Source organism: Ursus arctos, unplaced genomic scaffold (genome assembly GCF_023065955.2).
Source record: "Ursus arctos isolate Adak ecotype North America unplaced genomic scaffold, UrsArc2.0 scaffold_26, whole genome shotgun sequence".
Classification (NCBI taxonomy): Eukaryota; Metazoa; Chordata; class Mammalia; order Carnivora; family Ursidae; genus Ursus; species Ursus arctos.
Window position 1 is genome coordinate 1,073,154 of NW_026622941.1, and position 23,945 is coordinate 1,097,098.

General features: G+C 46.5%; 2 protein-coding genes and 1 pseudogene across 2 annotated transcripts in view; 2 read left to right on the top strand and 1 right to left on the bottom strand.

Moving 5' to 3' along the window:
- ADA2 (adenosine deaminase 2) overlaps positions 1 to 1,584 on the top strand; it is a 39,676-nt gene extending 38,092 nt beyond the window's left edge. The window contains exon 10 of the mRNA XM_057318999.1: positions 1,215 to 1,584. Within this exon, the coding sequence (XP_057174982.1) occupies positions 1,215 to 1,275 (61 nt within the window). The 3' untranslated portion in view covers positions 1,276 to 1,584. The remainder of the gene's footprint in view (positions 1 to 1,214) is intronic.
- Positions 1,585 to 4,356: 2,772 nt separating this feature from the next.
- Positions 4,357 to 4,871, bottom strand: LOC113257439 (40S ribosomal protein S16-like; annotated as a pseudogene).
- Positions 4,824 to 23,945, top strand: HDHD5 (haloacid dehalogenase like hydrolase domain containing 5). The gene is made up of 9 exons (XM_044385333.3): positions 4,824 to 4,885; positions 5,033 to 5,625; positions 13,286 to 13,489; positions 14,579 to 14,691; positions 16,763 to 16,856; positions 18,364 to 18,397; positions 20,092 to 20,266; positions 22,711 to 22,899; positions 23,086 to 23,945. The coding sequence occupies exons 2-9, from the start codon at positions 5,383 to 5,385 to the stop codon at positions 23,417 to 23,419; spliced, it is 1,386 nt and encodes a 461-aa protein (XP_044241268.2). The 5' UTR covers positions 4,824 to 4,885; positions 5,033 to 5,382; the 3' UTR covers positions 23,420 to 23,945.

Consider the following 23,945-nt stretch of genomic DNA (forward strand, 5'->3'; position numbering starts at 1 on the left):
GGTCCTGTCATGCTTAGCCCAGGACTGACGTGGCCACACCCACCATCTGATTTTTTCCGAGCAGGGGAGACTGGTGGGCTAGGGAACTGAAGGAGTGAACCCAAGCAGGAGCTCTGTGAGATGCTGAAGCTTCAAGCTCTCAGGTCCCTCTTTGGGCCTTTGCTTTGGTTCTGTCATTGTCATCTAGTGTCTTTGGCACTGACCTTCCTTCCCACTCAAAAAACTTGCTTTTGGGAGAGGAGGGATAATCAGTTATTTACAGCATGCAGTGAACTGTTTCGACTTCCTGTGTCCCTGTTGTCCAGGTCTCAACTCAGAGCTCTAATTGTGGTGCAAAAAATATCATTCTTTGGCTTGGAGGTCTGAAGCGGCCAGGAGCTGGCTGGGACCACTGGAGCCTCTCTACCACACTGGTGGCCAGTTATTCTGCTAATTGCTAAGGTTTGGGAAGGCAAGTAGGTGTTGCTAGTCTGAGGCCAGTGGGGACGGAGGTTCTAAAGATAAGTCTATAAATGCTCCTCACTTTCCTGCTTAAATCTGACTCTGTTGAAAAATAGGCATGGGACAGATGGAATAAATATCAGATTTATTACTGTTAAAAAGCTTGTTGTAACAGGAAACAACAGGTGCTGGTAAGGATGCGGAGAAAGGGAAACACTTTTACACTGTTGGTGGGAATGCAAGCTGGGGCAGCCACTCAGTATGGAATTTCCTCAAAAAGTTAAAAATAGAACTATCCTACAACCCCGCAATTGCGCTACTAGGTATTTACCCAAAGGATACAAAAATAGAGAATCGAAAGGGTACCTGCACCCTGATGTTTATAGCAGCATTATCAACAATAGCCAAGCTATGAAGAGAGCCCAAATGTCCATCGATTGATGAATGGATAAAGAAGATGTGGGGTATATATATATATGTGTGTGTGTGTGTGTGTCCGTCTGTATTATATATATGTGTGTGTATATATATATATAATGGAATATTACTCAGCCATCGAAAGAGTGAAATCTTGCCATTTACAGTGATGTGGATGGAGTTGGTGGTATTATGTTAAGCGAAATAAGTCAGAGAAAGACAAATACCATATGATTTCACTCATATATAGAATTTAATAAACAAAATAGATGAACATGTGGGAACAGGAAAAAAAAGAGGAGAGGGGGAGGCAAACCGTAAGAGACTTTTTTTTAAAGATTTTATTTATTTTTCAGAGAGAGAGAGCACAAGCAGGGGGAGCAGCAGAGGGAGAGGGAGAAGCAGGCTCCCCGCTGAGCAGGGAGCCCAACGTGGGACTAGATCCCAGGACCCTGGGGTCATGACCTGAGCCGAAGGTAGATGCTCAACCATCTGAGCCGCCCGGGCGCCCCACCGTAAGAGACTCTTGACGACAGAGAATGAACTGAGGAGATAGAGGGAGGTGGGTGGGGGATGTGGTAATGGGTGATGGGTATTAAGGAGGGCACTTGTGATGAGCAGTGGGTGTCACACGTAAGTGATGAACCACTAAATTCTACTCTTGAAACCAATATTATATTATATGTTAACTAACTAGAATTTAAATTAAAATTTGGAAAAAGAAAAGTTTGTTGGGGAACGTGGCTTATTTGGGAAACGAAATGGGCTTACTACTTGAATCACACAAATGCAGAGGTCGTTGGCACGGGTGTAAAAGGCAGCCCTCCTCACTACAGGGGCAGACTGGAACGCCAGGTCCCATTGTTGGGCTGGCTCCCAAAGGGGAGAGACGACAGAGCCACAAGTGCCTAGTTCTTTCTTACAAGCCCACCCATCAGGTCAATCAAGTGTTCTGTGTCCCAGGTGGAGAGAGGCTAGTAGTGTTGTTAATAGAAATTACATTTTCAGGGGCTCCTGGGTGGCTCAGTCAGTTAAGCACCTGACTCTTGATTTCAGCTCAGGTCATGATCTCTGGGTTGTAACATCCAGCCCCGCTTTGGGCTTCATTGCTGAGTGTGGGCCTCCTTCAGATTCTCTCTTTCCCAGTCTCCCTTTGCTCCTCCCTCCTGCTCTCCTTCTCTAAGAAAAAAAAGTTGTATTTTCAGGAAAACATGAGGAGAAGGGGATAAGTATCACTCCCCAACAGAGATGAACTCTAACCTCTTCTCAAAATTCTCCCTCAACAAGACTGGGTGAGGCCTCGGGAGAGGTGTGTGGGTGTGTGTGTGTGCGCGCGCACATGCTCATGTGTGTGTCCGCGTGTCCATGTCCCTTCACGGACCACTGCCCGGGGCCACCCACCTCCCTGTCGTCTGCTCCCCAGCCCCCACTCACTTTCTTCCAGCTGCAGCACTCTGCCCTTACTCTGGGGACCCATGAACTCTCTGGGTTGTTTTCTTTTGTCTGCCTCCTAGTGTGAGACAAAATGCCAATTTCCTTTATTCCCTTTTTACGTGGAAAAGGAAACCCCTATTTTTAATCAGGCACAAGGCTGCATTTTCCAACCTTCTTTGCCACTAGGCGCGGCCATGTGATTAAGTTTTGGCCAGTGAGGCATAAGCAGGTGTGGTGTACAGGCAGGCACAAGTGGGAGACATAGTTCAGTTCCAGACCACGGAAACCGAGGGACGATCACAGGAAAGCAAGTCAAATACATTTTTTGGTGTCTAGTGCACTTAAAGTTATGTTTATACTATACTGTAGTCTACTAAATATTCCATAGCATTATGTCTAAAAAACCAATATACCTTAATTAAAAAATACTTCATTGCTAAAAATGCTCACCATCATCTGAGCTTTGAGCAAGTCTAATCACCGATCACAGATCACCATAACAAAAATAATAATAATGAGAAATTGTGAAATATTCCAAGAATTACCAAAATGTGATATAATGAAGCTAGCAAATGCTGTTGGGTAAATAGCACCAAGAGATTTGCTCAATGCAGGGTTGCCACAAACCTTCCATTTGTAAAAAATGCAGTATCCGTGAAGTGCAATATAAAGAGGCACGCCTGTCTAAGACTTCTGGGAATTGTATCTGTAGGGAGATGGCATAGCCTTTTTGGTCTTTTTTCCTGATGCCTGGAATGTGAACATAATGTCTGAGTCTGCACAGTTATCTTGGATCATGAAGCAGAGCTTTGAAGACAGCTGAGGAGCAAAATAGAAGCCCGGGTACCTAATAAGTGGGTGGAGTCACAATACCAAGCCTTATTGTTCTTTCCCAACTTTGTGTACGTGAAAGAAACAAATTTAGATCTTATTTAAGCCACTAGTCTTTGGGGGTTTCTGTTTCTTAGAGCCAATCCTAGCCCTAACTAGCACAAAGTATATGCATAGAGATGAGCGGGCTTATGCACACACGTGCACATACAAGCACATGTGAGCAAGTTTAGAGGGACAGGAGTATGGGTATTCATTCACTTGTCTACTCATATTAATTGAGCACCCATCAAGTGCCAGTCACCATGATAGGACCTATGAGGGAGATGAAGACAAATCAGAGAGGGAGCCTGCTCTCAAGGATTTTTCTAGTTATAGATCTTTCTTTCTTTTTTTTTTTTTTTAAGATTTTATTTATTTTTTTGACAGGGAGAGACAGCCAGAGAGAGAGGGAACACAAGCAGGGGGAGTAGGAGAGGAAGAAGCAGGCTCCCAGCGGAGGAAAGGCAGACGCTTAATGACTGAGCCACGCAGGCGCCCCGAGTTATAGATGTTTCTTAATCTTTTCTGGCTTAACCTTTTCTGGTGTCTGGGTGGCTCAGCCGGTTAAGCATCTCCTTCAGCTCAGGTCATGATCCTAGGGTCCTGGGATCGAGCCCCACATCGGGTTCTCTGCTTGGCAGGGAGCCTGTTTCTCCCTCTCCCAATCCTTCTGCTTGTGCTCTCTCTCTCTCTCTCAAATAAATGAATAAAATCTTTAAAACAAAACAAAAAAAGAAGTCCTAGAGAATTTAAGGAAGACTTATCAAGTGACAAGTTACCACCCTGGTCTTGGACTTCAAGGTTGAGGATCTAGGGGTATTGCTAACTTGTGAGTTGGCAGAGTCTCTGCCCATCCCTGATCCACACCTTGCTTCCCCTCACCTAAATACATTGTAGGCTCAGCCATTTTTAGTATAACTATATGCAGGGGCAGGTCAAAGTGTCTGAAAGGGGGCATCTTAAATTTTTCAAATGGTGGAAACAACTGTGCTTTCCCTCTTTCGGGACAATTATTTTCTACCTTGTGTTATAGTCCTGTCTCAACCTCCCTGCAAAGTGTGGGTTTGCGGGATTATTCGTGTATATAGTCTTCCCAGGAGTTAGCACAGAGCTGGGCAAGGAGGAGGACCATAGCGAATATTTACTGAAAGACTACTAGACTACAAGAATGACAAATTGGTATCCTACAAGTATTTTTTTTTTTAAATCTTAAGTCCCGTGACAATTGTTTATTATAAAGATGAACCCTCATCCTCACGATAGGCTTATCGGTAGGATTTCTGGTAGCGAGCACGGGCGCCAGGACCGCCAAACTTTCTGGATTCGCAGCGCCGGGGATCAGCTACCAGCAGGGTCGGGTCTTACTGGATGAGGATGTCTTTGATCTCCTTCTTGGAAGCCTCATCCACGTATTTCTGGTAATAGTCCACCAGGGCTTTGGAGATGGACTGGCAGATTGCGTAAACCTGGGCCACGTGACCACCACCCTTCACTCGGACTCGGATGTCCACCCCAGCAAATCGCTCCTTGCCCAGAAGCCTAACAGGTTCCAGTAGCTTGTACTGCAGCGTGCGCGGCTCGATCATCTCCAGGGGCCGCCCATTCACCTTGATGAGGCCGTTGCCCCGTTTGCAGTGCGCCACGGCCGAGGCCGTCTTCTTGTGTCCGAAGACCTGCACGGACTGCAGAGGACCCTTGGACGGCATGTCTGCGAACGTAGGTAAGAGGTCCTCACCTACAAGTATTCCTTGATTGACTGGGGTTCAGGGCACTTGAACACCAAAAGAAAGCTTTGCTCCTCCGCGCCCCCCTCCCTCTTGCAAAAAAGTATTAGTTCCTTCCACACAGTTTCTCTTTTCCCTGACAGTCGCCAAGGGTTGAGGGAGCGGGACTTCAGTCAGAAACGCATGTTCCAGAAGTCCGCAGGTACACAGTCCGTGTACACGGGCCTGCTCACCTCAAGTCTCCGTCTGAGGCCCGACCTTGCCTGCCTCTCTCCCCTCCAACAGGAACCCCTACCTGCTCCACCCTCCACCCCTCACCCCTGGCCAGCAGGGCAGGAACGTTCTGCGTTAGGGCGGCTCCCGCCCCCGCCTCCCGCTGCGCCCTGCTTGACCCCGCGCCCTGCTCAACTCAGAGCCCTGTTAGACCCCGAGCCTAACGTGCCCCGCTCCCCGCCGGGCTCCAGGACACGGACGTGGGACTACAACTCCCGAGATGCCTCGGGCGCCACCCGGCCCGAGCGCTCACCGGCCGCTGATTGGCTGTGCAGCGGGGGCGGGGGCCACGGACCCGGGCTGGTGCTGTCTGCACGTGCGCACGACGGGCTGCTGGATGGCTGTTCTCCGCTGCCTCGCTGCCGTCCGCGCGGCGCCGGGGCTCTGGTGGCGGGCGGCGCGCGCCTCGTTGGGTTTGCGGGGCCGCTGCCCCGGGAGAGGCTATGCTGTGGACGCAGCACAGGTGAGGACGCCCGAGTTCCGGCCGAGCGGGTCCTTAGGGTTGGGGGTGGGGCTGGAGTCGCGGGGAGGGAGGGGGCGCGGGCTGGGTTGCTCCTGGACGTGGCCACTGACCTCTAGTGCACTTCGTTCTTTCCCTGAGCACTAGTGTCCCCTGCCTCCCTGCACGCCCTGCCTCCCCCTCAGTCGGGGGATTTGTCGTGCCTTCGGCCTGGATGAAAAGTTACTTCAGCTAGAGAATGAACAAAACAAGCGTAAAACGCGCACCGGGATTGTTTCTTCGCCGCTCGCTGCTTTTCGTCTCCGAAGTTATTCGGCAGTTTCTGTGTTCCTATTTTCCCGGTCAGAGTATAATTCCTGCACGTCCTCTGTGATTTTTCAGGATGAGAGTCTTTCGGTTTTGATTTTCAGCGACATTTGAAAGAAATCTGGGGACTCGTGATGGACTCCCCTCTGGGAGCTCCACCTGTAAATGGACAGCCCAGAGATGAATGTGGGTTTTGTGCGGGCTTTTTACTTGGTCCCATTCGCTTGTGAGCCTTACTTATGATGAGCAGCTGTTACGAGAGGAAGACGGGCGAGAGGAGAGAGAACTGGCGCAGGGTCCCTAATTGGTGCCAGGTGCTTGAGTCAAGTTTTTAAGTACTTTTCTTTGTAAGGTGAAACAGCTGGGGGAGACTGTGCCAGGACGTTAAGCCAGGTGGGCAGATCTGTCACCCTAACTTTCCTCTGGGCTATTTATCTTTTTTTTTTTTAAAGGATAACTTCGTTTTCTTAAATCACAATTTCTGTATGTAATAATGTCGTACATGTTTATAGTGCTTTCACAGTAACCCTTTGACAATTTTAAATAATTACTTAGTTTTAAAAACACATAGCACTTACTTAGTGCCAGACACTTCACAATTACTAATTCGTACACTTTTCATATCAACTCTGAAGTAAGTACTGTTACTCCATTTTACAGATGGAGGAACTGAAGCACAGAGAGGTTAAGCAGCTTGCCCAGGGGCATACAGCTGGTCAGTGGTAGAATCCTGGAATCCAGGGAGTCTGGTACTAGAGTTCTAACTCTTAACAGCTATGTTATCGCTGTTACCATTTTGCATATGGAAGGGCTAAGAGTCAAGTTAAGAGACTTGACCAGTGTCGCAGAGCTACAGGTGGCCACACTGGAAGCATGGTTTGAGAATATATTGTGAAAAGGACTTTGCTGTCATTTATAACTATTGTATTGACTTTAGCATCTCTGCAGGTCCTGAAATATTTCTAAGTGACTTTCTGATAGAGTAGGAAAAGGGAAGAAAGGGATGTGGCATAGGCGCAGCATTTCAGAGTACTAGCTTTAGAACTGAACCCTGCCTGTCCTGTTTCACTTAAGGCAAATTACTTAGCTTTCTAAGCTTCAATTTCTCCAACTATGTATTGAGGATATTACTTACCGTGCAGTGTTTTTGTGAGAATATCTGTAGGGTACTTTTTGTGATATATGTAGGGTACTTTGCACAGTGACTGGCACGTAGTAAGTTCTTTTAAATGTGGAAGTGGATGGAGTAGACAGTAAAGTAGACGATAGTTCTAATGCCGTTGTTGAAAACCTACCAAACTACAGGTAAGAAGCAGAAACACAGAGGAACATCTTAGTAGTCCTTTCACTTCAAACTAATCTTAAAACCACACATTTAATCACTGCCACAGTTATGAATTTTACTTAGAGGATCTGGCCTAATACCCAGGACTTGTTTTTTAAAAACCCAAGTGATAAAGAAGAATACAGATACAGAAGAGAATGAAAAGAAAAATGAAAAAAAAAATGAAGAGGAAGTCTTTCTCTTTCTGCTTCTCTAGGTACCTTCACTTAAAAAAATTAATAAACTTTATTTTTTAGAGCAGTTTTAAAGACAGATTGAATAGAAAGTATAGAGAAATCCTATATATATGCCCTCTCCCCCCAGAAATCCTATATATATGCCCTCTCCCCAGATATTATTAATATCTTAGCAGTCGTGTGGCACATTTGTTACAGTTGACTTGCACCTTTACTTTCTTGTTGCTGGGTGCCTGGTTTCTCTGTGTACATTCACCTGAGGGTTGGAGGCGTATGATTACTCATTTATATAGTTAGAGATGAGGGAGCCTTACGGATATTGCTAAACTGTCCTGAAAACCTTCCTGTTCTAAGTAGCAGAGGCTGTGGTGTCTTTTTTTGTTAAGATTTTATTTATTTATTTGACAGAGAGACAGCCAGTGAGAGAGGGAACACAAGCAGGGGGAGTGGGAGAGGAGGAAGCAGGCTTCCAGTGGAGGAGCCTGATGTGGGGCTCGATCCCAGAATGCCGGGATCACGCCCTGAGCTGAAGGCAGACGCTTAACAACTGAGCTACCCAGGCGCCCCATGTGGAGTCTTGCTTCTAAGAGAGCAAATTTTGTGACTATTTAGGACATGGCCACTAACTATTAAAACTGTATGGTTAAATTTTGTAGCCATCAGCACAAATGAGACACTTTATTTTTTAAAACTATGTAAGTTTTCAAAAATCCAAAAACAGAATAATATTATGAACCCAGATTGACCAGTTACATTTTGCTACACTTGCTTTGCTTGTCTCCCTCCCCTCCCTTTTTTTTCTAGCTGTCAGATTTTAAGATGAATGAGGATTTCTTGTTACTTAACCCCTAAATTCTTCTATATGTACCTCTAAGAAAATGACATTTTATTTTTATTTTTTTTATTTTTTAATTTTTTTTTTAAAGATTTTATTTATTTATTTGACAGAGAGAGACAGCCAGCAAGAGAGGGAACACATGCAGGGGGAGTGGGAGAGGAGGAAGCAGGCTCCCAGCGGAGGAGCCTGATGTGGGACTCGATCCCAGAACGCTGGAATCACGCCCTGAGCCAAAGGCAGACGCTTAACGACTGCACCACCCAGGCGCCCCAGAAAATGACATTTTAAGCATAACTACAGTGCTGTTGTCATACCTAACAATTAGTAATTCCTTATTATAACTTAAAATCCTGTCCTTAAAATGTCTCTGATTGTCTCAAAATTATGGGCATGAGTTTTACATGTAAGCTTTCAGAACAGTATGCCGTGTGTCCATACAGTACAAGAAAGAAGGCCCACCATGCCCTAGAACAACATAGTCCTTACCTCCAGAGGGACCTGTCTTCTAAGAGTCACCAACTGTTTTCCCTTGGGAAGGGATTTGGTGGTCAGGAAGGTCTGAGGGGAAAGGTCTTCCTTATGTTGGCTGAATCCTTCATCCTTTGGGTCCTTCAACATTCAATCAACCTTTGTTGCGTACCTACGAGAGTTTAAGCACTATGCCAGGGGTGGAAGGTTAAGGGAAAAATCATACCCCTCCTCCCTCTGGACCTGTGCAGTGATTCTCTTTGAGAAGAATAAAATAATGAAATCAGAAAAGAGCCATAGATCCTTTCCCCAGGAAAAATGCACGTAGTGTTTTAAGGGCTTTTATGGCCACTCTGAAATCTATCCATGGGCCCCTGGTTAGGACCCCTATTCTAGTGGGGTTTGTTGAGAAAGTGGGAGGGGCTCCAGGGATCCTTGAGGGCCATCTGGTGCATGAGCACACTGAGTACAGAGAAGAACTCGAACTCTCATGGCTGGGGCTGGCGGGAGGTGTGGCAACAGCATGTTCCAACACAGATATCTTGGTACCTCTTGGATCCTTACTCTGAGTGCTTATTGCCCTGGGGGCCACTGAATGAGCTCTGACTTTGCCACAAGCTCAGTTTAAGGCTGACATCTGGATTGAGCACTTGTGAACTGGGTCACCTTTGGCTAGTTCTTCTCTCTGAATCTGGTTTCTTATTCATCTCGTCAGATTATCCAGTGAGTCGTATTGAGCATTATGTATAAACCAGGCCCCTTTTGCTAGGTAATGTCAATTGGAGATAATGACACCCACCCCCGGAGGGTTGGTACAAGGATTAAGTAAGCGTATCTTTGTTATATGTTCAGCTCAGAGCTCAGTACAGTCAACCCATCTGAAGTGCAACAGGATTGGGATGCCTGGGTGGCTCGGTCGTTAAGCGTCTGCCTTCGGCTCAGGGCGTGATCCCAGTGTTCTGGGATCGAGCCCTGCATCAGGCTCCCTCCTGGGAGCCTGCTTCTTCCTCTCCCACTCTCCCTGCTTGTGTTCCCTCTCTCGCTGGCTGTCTCTCTCTCTCTCTGTCAAATAAATAAATAAAATCTTAAAAAAAAAAAAAGTGCAATAGGATCAGCCTTTGGAGCCAAAAGTTAGAGACACTGTTCAGGTATTTCCCTCCTGGCCTGCGGGATTTGACAAGTTTCTTCCTGGCAGTTGTGTTTGCTGGTTGTCAGAATTTCTCTGTTGCTGATTTGAGTTGCTTTCCCCTCTATTTTTCCAGGGTCCTTTCCCACCTCTGACTTGGCACCGAAGCTGCCAAGGTCGAAAGCTGAAAGGTTCTGTGCACAAGCTAGCATGAAGGAGCTAGAAGACTTCCTCCCTGATGGTCTTCCCTGTTCAGAGGAGGGGAGATGGGATCATTACTTTACAGTCACTCCATTTCCTAGTTTACTTGTTACAGAAACAGAATAATATTAAATAATATTAATTTAATAAATAATATTATCCTTCAGCTTCCTTGACCCCACACCCTCTCGATTTTCCTCCTCAAACTGACTGTTGCTCCTTGTTCTTTTGCTGGTGACTCTTAGCTGGCCCTTCCTTAAATGGTGACGTTCTTCCTGGTTCTCTGCAAGCCTTGCTTCCGCTCTCACTCTGCTTGTGCTTCTCGGGCTCTTCTCTCCCTTCCCAAGTTTTGGCTGTTCTCTACAAGCAGAGAGCTTCTGGATTTTCATCTCTAGGACTTTGTATTCAGTGCTGATGTCTCCACTTGCATGTCTGACAGGTCCAAAGTAGGATGTATCTTCTGACCTCCCAGCTGCTGCCCCTGTAGAGTTTCTTGGATCAGTGAGTAGTACCACCATCCACCCTCCCAGGGTCCCAAGCCAAAAAAAAAAAAAAGGTATGGGAGTCCCTGTGGCCCCTCCATCCCTCGGGGTCCTGGCTGTTCTGCTTCTGTGTATAACATGCCCCTTTCTTATTGTTCTTGTTGCTACTACCTAGTAAAACCTAGTTAAAGCCACCATCACCTCTGTCTTAGATTGTAGTTGGCCCCAACTGGTCTCCTTCAACTTGGCTTTCTTCAGTTCACTCAATCTTGACTTTGCAGCCAAGATTTTTCTACAGTGCAGGTCTAATATGATGTCACTTTCTTGTTGTAAACTCCTTAAATTGGCCTACGAGACCTGGGATGGCTAGTCTTTGCCACCTCCTATGGGTTAGGTATCCCTCATTAAGGCTCTTGGGGTGCCTCACTTCCCCTCATCTCCTAATGTAGCACTCAGTGCAGACTGTTCTGTGGCTGCTTGTTTAATTGTTTTCTGCATTGAACTGTGTAGACAGAGGCCAGTTCTGGCTGCTTGTTTGGTCTGGTACTGATCAGGCTCTCAACAGATACTTGTTAAATGAAGGCATTTACCTCTTCTATTGCCCAGCTCAAAATTCTCTTCTAAGAAACTACCTTTGTCTAATTCTGTTTATTTGCTCAGAACTTAAGTACTCAGAATTGATTTGCAGTTGTGAAAATCTGCAGTTTTTGTGGGTTTAAGTGTTTCCTACACTGGTTGCTTTTTCTTTGACCCCAGCTGAAAAATGCAGGGCCTGGAGCACTTGCTCCTCACAGACAGAGCCCTATGCATAGAGTAGGTGTATGCAGTGACAGTGGCTTGATTTATTGGCCACCAACAAAAGGAAAGTAGCAAACAGGTTAGGTTGGATTTTTTTGACATTTGAAAAACACCTTATATGTTAATAAATGGGATGAATTTTTTATTTGTATTTATTTAAAAAATTTTTTTTCTAAAGATTTATTCATTTATTTGAGAGAGTGGGGGGTGAGGGTGGTGGGGGAAGGGAGAGGAGGGAGAGGGACAGAGAGAATCTCCAGCAGACTCCCTGCTGAGGGTGGAGTGAAACCAAAAGCCAGGTGCTTATCTGACTGAGCCACCCAGGTACCCCTAAACTTTTTTTTTTCAAATTTTTATTAATTAAGTAATCTCTTCCCCCAACATGGGGCTTGAACTCACCACCCCAAAATCAAGAGTTGCTTGCTCTACTGACTGAGCCTGCCATGTGCCTCTGGAATGAATTTTTTTCTATAAAGGACAGTGTTCAGGGATGTCTGGGTGGCTCAGTCCATTAAGCATCTGCTTTCAGCTCAGGTCATGATCTCAGGGTCCTGGGATCCAGCCCTGCATCGGGCTCCCTGGTCAGCAGGGAACCTACTTCTCCTTCTCCCTCTGCTCCTCCCCCCTGCTCATGCTCTCTCTCTCTCTCTCTCTGAAATAAACAAATAATAAAATCTTTTTTTTTTTTTTTTTTTTTTTTTTTTAAGAACAGTCTTTAGAGCACCTGGCTGGCTTAGTGGAGCATGCAACTCTTGATTTTGGGGTCATGAGTTTGATCCCCATGTTGGGGGAAGAGATTACTTTAAAAAAAAAACCAAAACTTAAAAAAAAGGACAGTGTTCAACTTTATAAGTCCCAAGAAATGCAGATTGAAATGAGATACCATTTTTTTAAACCTTTAAATTAACAAGATGTTTGATAATTAACTCTTTGATACATGTGAAAATCAATATGGGCAAGGATAAAGTATGTTACCAATGGCCATGTAAATTAATATATGTTTTTGGAAAACAGTTTGTCAATAGGTGTTATGTTATTAAAATGTTTGCATTCTCTTGTTACTCCTGCTTTTAAGAATCTAGCTTAAGGGAAAAATCAGTAAGCATGAAGAGGTTCCTTACAGCATTATTTGTAATAGCAAAAATGTAGGAAAATGTAAGTGTCCAAAATAGGGGAAATATAATGTTAGTGGAATATTGACTCAGACTTATGTAGTCAAAAATGATGTTTAGAAGATAGAGCTATGTATATTGATATGGAAAGATAACTAAGAGATACCATCTTAAAAAAGGTCAGATGGAAAAGAAAGTACAATATAATGCCATTTGTGTATAAGTTACCAGATAAAAAAATTATTACTGTCTATCCACACACAGTTTCTGGAGATCTACAAGAGAGGAAATAGCACTGGGTGGAAGGAGGCAAGAAATTTAAAATTTTTTTAATATTATCTATAGCACTTGAGGTTTTTTTAAAACTCTGTGTGTGGTGTTGTAATAAAATTGTAAAAGAATATTATGAAGGCTGTTGTAACATACAAAAATATTTGAATGTCAAACAACAAGTGAAAAATTGAACATGTAAAGTGTATTTGTCTACGTGACAAAAGAATAGAAAAAAAGATCAGTCATGTTAAAGTCCTGGGATGTTTTTGAATCTCTCTATTTTCCATTTAAAAAACTCTTTTATATTAATTATGTGAAGATAGTTTTAACCAAATAGTTACATGCTTAAAAATACATGAAGAGGGACCAATTCTTCATTATAGATGGATTTGCCCTATCAGAAATCCCATGTCCTCATTTTCTGCTCAAATCTCTGGGTGACCTGGGCATAATGTGGTGCCCCTTGTTGTGAGGCTCTTTTCCTTCTTCCCCTTTGCCTCTTGACTCAGGCTGTGGGGATTCTCTTCCTTCTGTGCAGAGCCCACCCACTTTTGGGTTCCTGTTGGACATCGATGGAGTGCTGGTGCGGGGTCACAGAGTGATCCCTGCTGCTCTGGAAGCCTTCCGCAGGCTGGTGAATGCTCATGGGCAGCTGCGGGTCCCCGTGGTCTTTGTCACAAATGCTGGGAACATCTTACAACACAGCAAAGCCCAGGAGCTGTCTGCCCTGCTGGGGTTCAAGGTAAGGAGGCCCTGGAGAAATGGAAGCCCAAAGAGCTGGTTGCCAGTGGATCCCCCATTCCAACTCTGACTAAGCTGCATTTCCTGGGTTGGGGTAGAGTGTTGATAAGCCCTAGGGTATGGCCTGCTGGGTCAATAGTAGAAAATAACTTGAAGCTCAAGCCTAGCCTCTTGAGTAAAGCCTTACCGCAAGGGCATTTTTTGATATATCAGTTCACGTTGAGTGCAGAAATTCTGCCCATGGATTTGGCAGTTTCAGTCTGCTGTCTTTGTATCCATTTCTTTTCTGGGCATCAGGGTTGTCTCTTTTGGATTGTCAGCCCCTGGAAAGTGAGGGTCATGTTTTTCTAAATGTCTGTATACCAGGTGGTACTCTGAGGAGTAGCCTTTGTTTCTCGTAAATAAGGGGTACATATCTGAATGAGCATTGTCCCCCAAAAGCAGCCCCTCTTCACCCACTTGCAGTTCCATGTGGTATGTCAACCTTGGCACGTCCTTCTTTAGTAAGGGTGGATTGAGTTCTTGGAAAGAGCCCTTTGGAACCAAGAGAGTAAATAAAGTGGCTGATCGACTGGGTAACACTGCTTGAGGGTGGACGTAGAACAAAGGAGTACAACTGGTTCCCTTCTGTGGTTTCCAGAGAGGGTTCCAAAACATTTTGAGCACTGGCTGCATCGTAGGAGTTAGTACTATAAATGTTGAAAAGCTAAGCCTTTAAGTAGAATAGAAAACAAAGTCAGAGGCAGATTTCTGTGACTGTGGCAAGGAACATGCGCATAAACCCTGAGCTCTCCAGGTGGAGGAGCGGAGCACAACAGGATTGGTGAGTGGTCAGGACCCAGACTGATGGCATTTCCTGCTTGTTTGTTTTTGTGTGGCAAGAGCCAAATTAGACAGGTTCTTCTCACACCTGTTTGGGTAGTGTCTAGAAGTGCTGGGTGCCAGAAAGGGCTCCCCGCCTTCTCTCTCCCCTCCTTTGCTCTGGGCAGTTTTTTCCCTTCCTAAGTGAAAGAAGCCACCAGTCTCCCCATTATTTTACGTCAACTTTGTGTCTCCTCTGCCCTCCTCTGTCTTTTGACTGTCCCTACAGGTGGAGCCAGACCAAGTCATTCTCTCTCACAGCCCCATGAAGCTCTTCTCGCAATATCACAACAAGCGGATGCTGGTGTCTGGGCAGGGGCCCCTGGTGGAAAATGCCCGAATGTATCCTTTTGGTGCTTCTTGTTCTGGCTGAAGAGGAGGGGGCAGGACTGGAGTTTTCCTCCCATGGCTGGGGTGGGGGTAGACAGGACCATAATGAGGTGTGCTGGCTGCATGGTGCCAGGGCCTAAGGGATATGTAGTGGGCTTATGAGGGAGAGACGATGGCTCCCAAGTATGGCCGGTCCTGGTGTCATAGTTTTCAAAAAGCCAGGCCACTGAATCAGAACCTACTGGGGAGCTTAAAATACAGATTCTTGGTTCACTAGGTCTGAGAGAAAAATCAACAGTCTGTATGTTAGAAGAGAAAACTAGGTGATTTTCTAATTAGGTTTGGAATCACTGCTCTAGCACTGTTCCTCAGGTTGCTCAGTCAGCTTCTCAGCTAATATTAATTAAGTATCCACAGTGAAGCTTCTGGGCCTGTGCACCCTCAAGAGGCAGAAGAGTCGGTCCCTGTTCTCAAGCAGCGTATGCATTTGCTCATTCGGCAGATCTGTGTTGAGTACTTGCTGGGTACCAGCCCCGTGCTGCATGTTCTTCAGGGGCGATGGGGACCAAGAACAGCATGTGGGACTCTGTCTTCATCAAAGGGCTCATACTCGAGGCAGGAGTAACACACCTGCAAAGGATAAAGGAGTATTTAAGATGGACACCTGGGTGGCTCAGTCGGTTAAGCGTCCAACTCTTGGTTTTTGCTCTGGTTGGGATCTCAGAGTCATGAGATTGAGCCTCTCATTGGGCTCCGCGCTGGGTACAGAATCTGTTTAGGATTCTCTCTCTCCCTGTCCCTCTGCAACCCCTTCCACTCCCTCTCTAAGAAAAAAAAGAAAAAAGCAGATTCCCAAGCCTAGACCTCAAGCCCAGCTGGGATCTGCATTTAAAAAAAAAAAAAAAAAAAAGATGGCATATGATTGAAAACTTGAAAGCGCAGTATAGGTTCTGAGAGTCCCAGGTATTGGGGAAGGAACACCCTGGGAGTGGCCGTGACTGGTGGCTTCACAGAGGGATGTGGCTGTGCTACCAGAGATAGTTATGGTTAAGGTTTTCCATGCAGGGAAGGAGCTAAGGAGGCTGGGGAGAGAAGGGAAGGTGAGGATCCCTGAAGCAGGAGATTGGATTGGGATAGGGTGGGGAATAAGAGAACAGGAGGAGCGGTGCCTCGGAAGGGAAGCCTCAGAAGCAAAGGCAAGAGGCCAGTGAGCATACTTATGAGGGCAGGGGGAGTCTGTGCAGGCTCTGTTGCTGTTGGGTGATCTGACAGAAGCAGCATTTTCAGGAGATTCATTTTGAAAGTAATCTGAAACCATGTCCAGTTAAGATTGTAAGTAGGAATTGAGGACAGAAAATGGAGGCAGGTCTCAGAGAGATAAGGTTGGCACTGGCTTTCTGCTCTTCATGGCCTCCCCAGCTTTTCTGAATCTGGCTCGTCCTCAAGAGTTAGCTCAAGTCTGACTTCCCTAGACTCTGCCCAGCTACCAGCCCAGTGATGAGTCTCCTCTTTTCAACTCTTCAAAACCAGCACTGTTGGGGGCACCTGGGTGGCTCAGTCGGTTAAGTGTCTGCCTTCGGCTGAGGTCATGATCCCAGAGTCCTGGGATCAAGCCCTGCACTGGGCTCCCTGCTCAGCGGGAAGCCTGCTTCTCCCTCTTCTACTCCCCCTGCTGGTGTTCCCTCTCTCGCTGTGTCTGTCTCTGTCCAATAAATAAATAAATAAAATCTTTAAAACAAACCCAGCACTGTTCACAGAGTGATGGTTTAGATGGGCCCTGGGCATGTGGTGGGCTCCTTGAGGCCAGACATTCTTGCATGCCTTTGCCACCCTGGTAGTCCCAGCGTGGGACCTGGCACCCTGCTGCTGCGTCACTGTGGCAGGTTGCATCCCTGCTCTGCCTGTGTAGTCACGGCCCGTCTGCCAGCACATTCAGGATTGGTGTTGGCCTTCCAGGCTGTGTCTGGGTTCTCACTGCTTCACTCCTCTCTGCACTAGTTTGGTTGGGACTGTGTTGGTTCCCTCACCTTTAAGGCATCTTCCCCCAGAACTGTCCAGCTTTGCTTCCCTGATCTTGCTGTAGACTTGGCTTCGAGAACGTGGTTACTGTGGATGAGCTGCGGATGGCCTTTCCTGTGCTTGACATGGTAGATCTCCAGCGGCGGCCAAAGACCACGGTAATAAGGAGCATGCTCCTGGATATCTCATGTTTAGTTTTGTCCTTTTGTTCCCCACGTGGGTTCCTCTTACCAACCTTGCAACCCCGCCCACTGAGAGCTGCACCTTAGAGAGACACAACTGGCCAAGGATTTTGTTCTCCAGATATACAAGGATGGCCCAGAGGAGCTGCAAGCTCCTAAGGGCTTTCCTTTCTGCATTGTTTGTAATTAGCTGAGAACCCCTTTCAAAGCCCTAGCATCTCCAATGAGGAGTTTTCTGTTTTACCAGCTGGCTTTCTGAGTGTTGCTTGGGAGAATCATTAACTTTTGTGAAATTAATCATTGCTGTTCCTTTATCCTAAAGCTTGCTATGGAGAGCTGTCCTGATGAGAAACAGCTTGCTTGTAAAAGTAACTGACAGTTCTCAGTATGCCCATGTTCCTTTCGGGTTTGGCTCATATTTGAACCACTGGTTTGATTTCTTATCTCTTCTGATCACTAGTCATAGGGCCTCTCATTGATCCTTTAGAGTATGATTTCCTGGCTCTTGATGGCCCATGCCCCCCGCCCCCTCATGTGAACTCTCTATCTCATGGCCTGCAGTCTAAGTCAGACCACTGTCAAATGTGGGGAAATGCAGTTATGAACAGACAAGCTTACTTTTGTTTGTTTATGTAGCCTTAGTCTTTCTTCCCCTAGGGCTTTTTTTTTTTTTTTTTTAAGATTTTATTTATTTATTTGACACAGAGAGACAGCCAGCGAGAGAGGGAAAACAAGCAGGGGGAGTGGGAGAGGAAGAAGCAGGCTCCCAGCGGAGGAGCCTGATGTGGGGCTCGATCCTGGCACTTAATGACTGAGCCACCCAGGCGCCCCTCCCCCCAGGGCTTTCTGATTGAACAGAGCACTTTATCGCCTTTGAAAGCTTCCTCCGAGGACCACGCAAATTATGTGGGGAACCAGAATGTCGAGTTGGAACAGATCTTTGAGCAGCTCAGAGGCTGAGCCCCACACAGGGGGAGTGACCTCCTCCAGGTCATGCAGCTGGTTAGTGGTAGAGCCAAGACTAATAGTTTAGGGAAGGAACAGACCCCAGGGGATGATAAAGTGGAGATTCCTGCCTCTTCATCTCCTATCAAGAGAAATGGTCCATCATGCCCCGGTGACTTTCCTTCTCTTCGTACGCTCACCTTCATCTTAGCTACCTGATTCTAGACTCTTGCTTGGCCCATAGCTCACCTCCTGTCCTCACTGGAGAGGGACAGCTGACCAGCCCTTCCTCCTGGCTGACCTCCATATGTGGCTTCTCTCAGCGTGTTCTGTGAGAGCCCTGTTCATTCTCTTTACTTTTCTTTGTGAATATTCTTTCTCAGCTTCTCCTTGGCTTGGGCTAGACTGTGAGGGTGGTCTTCGATCTGTCTAGAGTGTGTGTTTTCTCCTGCCACTCATTATGATGTAGTTGTGTGGTTGTCTGGTGTAGGGGACTGTGACTGTGGCATTGACGGGCCTTTTCTTTGTTTCTTGGCAGCCTCTTCCAAGGAACGACTTCCCTGCCATTGAAGGTAATGAGGGCCTCTGCTGCTGTAGATGGGGCTCTGGGTGGTTCTCCTTTCTGCCCTCCAGGCTGTTCTCTTGAGCTGTTTGCCTATAGACTGGTAGGGTGGCTGTGGGCATTGGATATCAGGTCATCTGGGTTTTAGTCTCAGATCTGCCCCTCACTACCTCTGAGACATTTGTTTTTAATCTTTCCTTCCCCGTATCACTTGCTTTATTATTCTAGAAAAATTGTTAAGTGTAGAAAATCTTAGCATGGAAAGGCTCCCAGAGGTAATGTAGGCCAGCATTTCTCAGGTCCATTAAACCCAGTTCCCCCTTGTGTAACAAAAATACCATAATGTCCCCTTTACTGCCCTGCAGTGAAATTCATAGATAGTACCACTTTCCTGTATATGTATATTAAAAATTAATTAGTTCAGTATAAAGCCCTAATTGTAATAGGGAGAAATAAAAGGAAAATTTTTAGTATTTCAATATGTAAATGATTATTCAGGAAGACATAATGAAATAGTAAAATGATGATATCAAACGTGGAATCACCGTGAATGTTAGAGCAACAAATGCAGATTTATGTAAGTGTGTTTATAGGTGTGATGTAGATGTATTTTATTGGTGACTCAGAAATTAGGGGAAGCATTGTCATTGGTGAAGTGGTTTTCCAGGATAGGGAACAGCTATTGGTAAAATTTTGAAAAGATAAAGTGCATCTTCTCTTGACTTACATGATAGCTGCATTTTTAGAAAATTGGTGTTTATTAAAACTCTACTTTGTTTACATGTAGAGTGAAATTAGGGCTTAGGCTCAATTATGAACAGGTTATTCACCCATGTGGATGTCAGATGAGATACTCAAATGTTAATAGATAGGGGGCAGTTTCTGATTGTTCAGGACTGTCCTGAGCATCTAGCATTTGTGGCCCTCTCCCACCATCTTTGCCTCTAATTATCAATCATGGTGACAATTAAAATACATTCACCAGTTTCTAGAACACCTCCCTAGGGGACAGTACTCCCACATTGAGACCACTGGTTTGGTCCAGTCACTGGTCTTGTAGCTAATATTGGCAGCTACCATGTGTTGAGTGTTACATGTCCAGCATGGGTTAAGTGCTTTATTATATCTCATTTTCACCCTAAACAATTGTAGGATCGTTATGATGTAGTTGAGGCTGAGGCTTAGAGAGAAAGTAAGTCACTTGCCCACAGTCACAAGGAAAATGGACAGTCAGGTTTGGAATGCAGGTCTCTTTCACTCTAGATCCTCCTCTCCTAGCTGTTAGGTTTACTGGCCCTTGGGGCTCAGAGGGAAGTGGCCGAGGAAGGCAAGCCTTTTGCCAGGTATTTGTGGGTGAGGTGGTCGGGAGAGCATCAGGAGGAAGCAAGTCTGAGACTTGGCTGCTGTTTTTCTTTGTTTTAACCTCTTCTCTGAAGTACTGGTGAATACAAGTGAAAATGGGAACCCGTAGGGAGTGCCTTCCCAGGTTCTGGGCTTTGTTTACCTTGGGTGAATGGGTGAATGGATCTTTGAAGGCTGGTTCTGGGAACTGTGCCCTTGCAGGGGTGTGTACTGTGGAGAAAGAGCTTGTGGTTGGGTGGCACCAGCTGGCATCTGCTGGCCTCCTGAGGGCCTTCCTCCTGCCTGCCACAGAGGCCAGGCAGAGTGCCCTTAACCCTCACCTCCATGCTTTGCTCTTTAAAGGGGTGCTTCTCCTTGGGGAGCCAGTCCGCTGGGAGACAAGCCTGCAGCTGATCATGGATGTCCTTCTCAGCAATGGGAACCCTGGGACTGGTCTGGCGACAGCCCCTTATCCCCATCTTCCTGTCCTGGCCAGCAACATGGATCTCCTTTGGATGGCTGAAGCCAAGATGCCCAGGTAAGGACACAGAGACCCTGGCCTTGACTGTCGTCGTCACTGCCAGCTGCTGCCTGGGCAGTCCTGCTGACAGTTTCTTACCATCATTCTGGTACTTTGGGCGGTCAGACCCCTGCCTGGGTTGGCCCCGTATTTGCCATAGAAACTTGGCCTTCTGGGAGGATTTTCAAGGGGTCATTTAACATACTAATTAGTAAATGAAAAGTGTAGCTTACTGATCACCGAAGGTATGTTGAGATGATCTTTAACACATGACCTTTGCCCTCCAGAATCCTTTTGGTTTAAGATTTTATTTATTTATTTATTTAGAGAGAGCATGAGCTGTAGGGGCAGAGGGAGAGAATCTTAAGCAGACTCTGCGGTGACCTGACGTGGGGTCAATCCCATGACCCCAAGATCATGACCTGAAACCCAAGAGTTGGATGCTCAACCAGCTGAGCCACCCAGGTGCCCCTGTTCTCCAGAATCTTAACATGTTATTTTATTGTATTTTTTAAATTAATCTCTGCCCCCAACATGGGGCTCGAACTCACAACCCTGAGATCAGACATTGCGCGCTCCACCGATTCAGCCTGCCGCGTTCCCCCAGAACATGTTATTTATTGTCTGTAGAACCCAAACAGTGGTTGACTTCTGAGGCCTAGCAGTACAGCCGCTCCTCCTTGCCTCCTCCCTGTAGCTCTGGTTCCTTCCCTCTTTGTCTCCTCTTGCTCTTAAGATGTAGGGGCAAGGGGAGCAATAATTATTCTGACAGTTTTGTAGGCCAGAGAACTGAGACCCAGTGGGTAAGTGACTTTCTCAAAGACACACAGGTACTGAGCAGGCCCCTCTCCCTGCTCAGCAGTGTAGACCTCCTCTGTCCTGTCTGAGGCTAAGCACAGTCTAGGCAGCTCTTACTTCTAGCCCTCTTGAGGGCCTTCCTGGAAGGCCCAAACTGTGTACCTTTTGGTGGCTCTTATCTGCAGGGCCAAAGTCCAGAGTTTTCTCTCGCTGCTTCTGATTCCCAGTGGGCTGTGAGTGATCATCAACAGAGGGCAGCAGGCTGACACTGCCTCAAGTCACATGACTCAGTAATTCCAAAGAGATGGCTGACACTGCCTCAAGTCACATGACTCAGTAATTCCAAAGAGATGGGTGTTCATGGCATTCTCTTGTTACTTTACAAGGTATATTTCTGCAGCCTGAGGTTAGATATTTTCTCTGAAGTATTCTTCCTACAGTTCAGGTGTGCTGACACACTAGGTGAGGGGGGTTTGGCTATGTAGGCTGGAACAGAATAGCAAGGCGCAGATTTCAATTTATAGATCGCATTTGAGATTAATTTTCATTCACTAATTTAAAAATTGAAAATAGAATTCATTATATAAATACATGACATTGAGATACAACCTTAATATGTTGGATAGTATCAGTTAGGACTTGATTTAGCAACCAGGGATGAAAACTCAAAATGAAAGTGTCTTTTTTTTTTCCTTCAAGACTTCATTTATTTATTTGTCAGAGAGAGAGCACAAGCAGGGGGAGTGGCAGAGGGAGAAGCAGACTCTCTGCTGAGCTGGGAGCCCGATGCGGGACTTGATCCTAGGACCCTGGGATCATGACCTGAGCCAAAGGCGGACACTTAACCAACTGAGCCACCCAGGCACCCCTGAAAGTGGTTTAAACAAGATAGAAGCTACTTTCTTTCTCATGTAAAAGAAGAATGGGGTGGGCAGTCCAGGGCTTGTGTGGATGTCACACCTGTCTGGGACATAGGTTCTTCCTGTCTTCCTGCTGTGCGATCCTTAGCCCTTGGCAGCATAGTCCCAAATGGCTGCCTGAGCTCTAGCCAGACCAGCATTCCAGGCAGCAAGGAGGAGTGGGAGAGGGTGGAAGAGTACCCGCTCCCCAGTTTTACACTTGTTAGAGGTTTAGCACAGCACTTCCGATTTCAGGGACTCTTTGGCTGTAGCTTATTCACATGGCTGCATACCTAGCTGCCGTGGAGGCAAGGGAATACTTCTGTACCCCGGTTGCAATGTGGTGAGCTGAAAACTGGCACTGAAAAAGAAGGGGAGAAGGGCAACTGGTAGTCTGCCACAGATTTAAAGCCGAATTTAAACTAAGATTTGTGGAGTCTGGCTGCCTGCGTTGTAATCCTAGCTCTACCACGTTGGGCAAGTTACTTAATCTCTGTATGCCTCAGTTTCCTCACTTGTAAATGAAAATGATGACAGGTCTCATGAGGTGATTCTGAGGGTTAAATGTGATATGCCACTCCAGTGCTCAACAAATGTTAGTAGAGAACAGCAGGTCATAAAGATAGGTAATAAATGTAGTTCTTACTAGAAGTAATTTCACTCTTTCTGTCACCAGCAGGGTGCTGGAGTGAAAGATTGGTGTATAGGGTCCTGCTTAGAGCCAGGGAGGGGAGGCCTGAGCTGCTGAGCTCTCTTCTCTGGCAGGTTTGGCCATGGCACCTTTTTGCTGTGCCTGGAAACCATTTACCAGAAAGTGACAGGCAAAGAGCTGAGATATGAGGGCCTGATGGGCAAACCCAGCGTCCTCACTTATCAGTATGCAGAGGACCTGATCCGGCAGCAGGCGGAGAGGCGGGGCTGGGCGGCCCCCATCCAGAAGCTCTATGCTATCGGGTAAGTGCTATTCCATCTCCTCATCACTTTTGGACTTCCCCTGCCCTTCCTCCCTACCTACTCACCCACCTGTTTCCCTGTATCTAATACACACTAGTTCCACAGTTGTCCTTTGTTCTCTTTGCCTTGTAACACTGAACTGGGGTTTTCTCTTCTTTCCTTTTCCGGTATGGCTGCCCCTGCCAGTGATAACCCCATGTCTGATGTCTACGGTGCCAACCTGTTCCACAAGTACCTGCAGATGGCGAGGCATGATGGGGCAGAGGCGCGGGGGGCCAGAGGCTTGTGGAAGCAGCGGCCCTCAGCAACCCAGAGCTGCGCCTCTATCCTGGTGTGCACTGGTGTGTACAATCCCAAGGGCCCAGAGCCCACCAGGCCTGCCCAGGACGCAGAGGAGGCTCCATTCCATGGGCACCGGGACTTCAGCTTCAGTCCAGGGCTCATGGAGGCGTCCCACATTGTGAATGATGTGAACGAGGCTGTACAGCTGGTTTTCCACAAGGAGGGTTGGGCTTTGTAGCGAGGGCTGTGTGTTGGAGACCAGGGAGGGAGGGACCCTGGAACTAGAGGGGAGTCCTGTTGACTAGCTTCTGGCCCAGATTACTGGGCATCAAGTCAGGGCTGCTTCCCGTGACACTTTCTGTGGCCCCCACGGTGGGTATTACTGATCACTTAGAAGAAGACACTGGCTTTTTCTCCTGGGCAGTAGCCACAGAATTGTACCCGGGGAGCATTTTGGGTAGAACAATCAGGATTTTCTGGGTCGAGTTCCTGCCTGCTTCTCCTGGCAGTTTGACCTCGGGCCAGTCCCTTTACCTCTGTGCCTCAGTTTCTTCTCTCATTTCAGTAGGGACGTCTGAAAAAAGGGGAGGTGGTGTGAAATAATGCAGAGCCTCACCTGCTCTGAGTTCACCGTTGCATGCCAGCAAGGTGTGTCACTAACACTATGATACTGCTTTTTATTGTATTTTAGCTTCAAGCCCAGTGACTTTTAGGCTTATTTTTTTTAATTAAAATAATCATAATAAATATTCATTATGCTGTCA

What these genes read in the sequence shown, in the direction of transcription:
- HDHD5 (XM_044385333.3), top strand. Translation starts at nt 5,383, where the DNA reads ATGCCTCGGGCGCCACCCGGCCCGAGCGCTCACCGGCCGCTGATTGGC. An exon ending in CTGGTGGAAAATGCCCGAAT is followed by an intron (nt 14,692 to 16,762) that starts GTATCCTTTTGG and finishes ATCTTGCTGTAG; the next exon opens with ACTTGGCTTCGAGAACGTGG. An exon ending in CGACTTCCCTGCCATTGAAG is followed by an intron (nt 18,398 to 20,091) that starts GTAATGAGGGCC and finishes TGCTCTTTAAAG; the next exon opens with GGGTGCTTCTCCTTGGGGAG.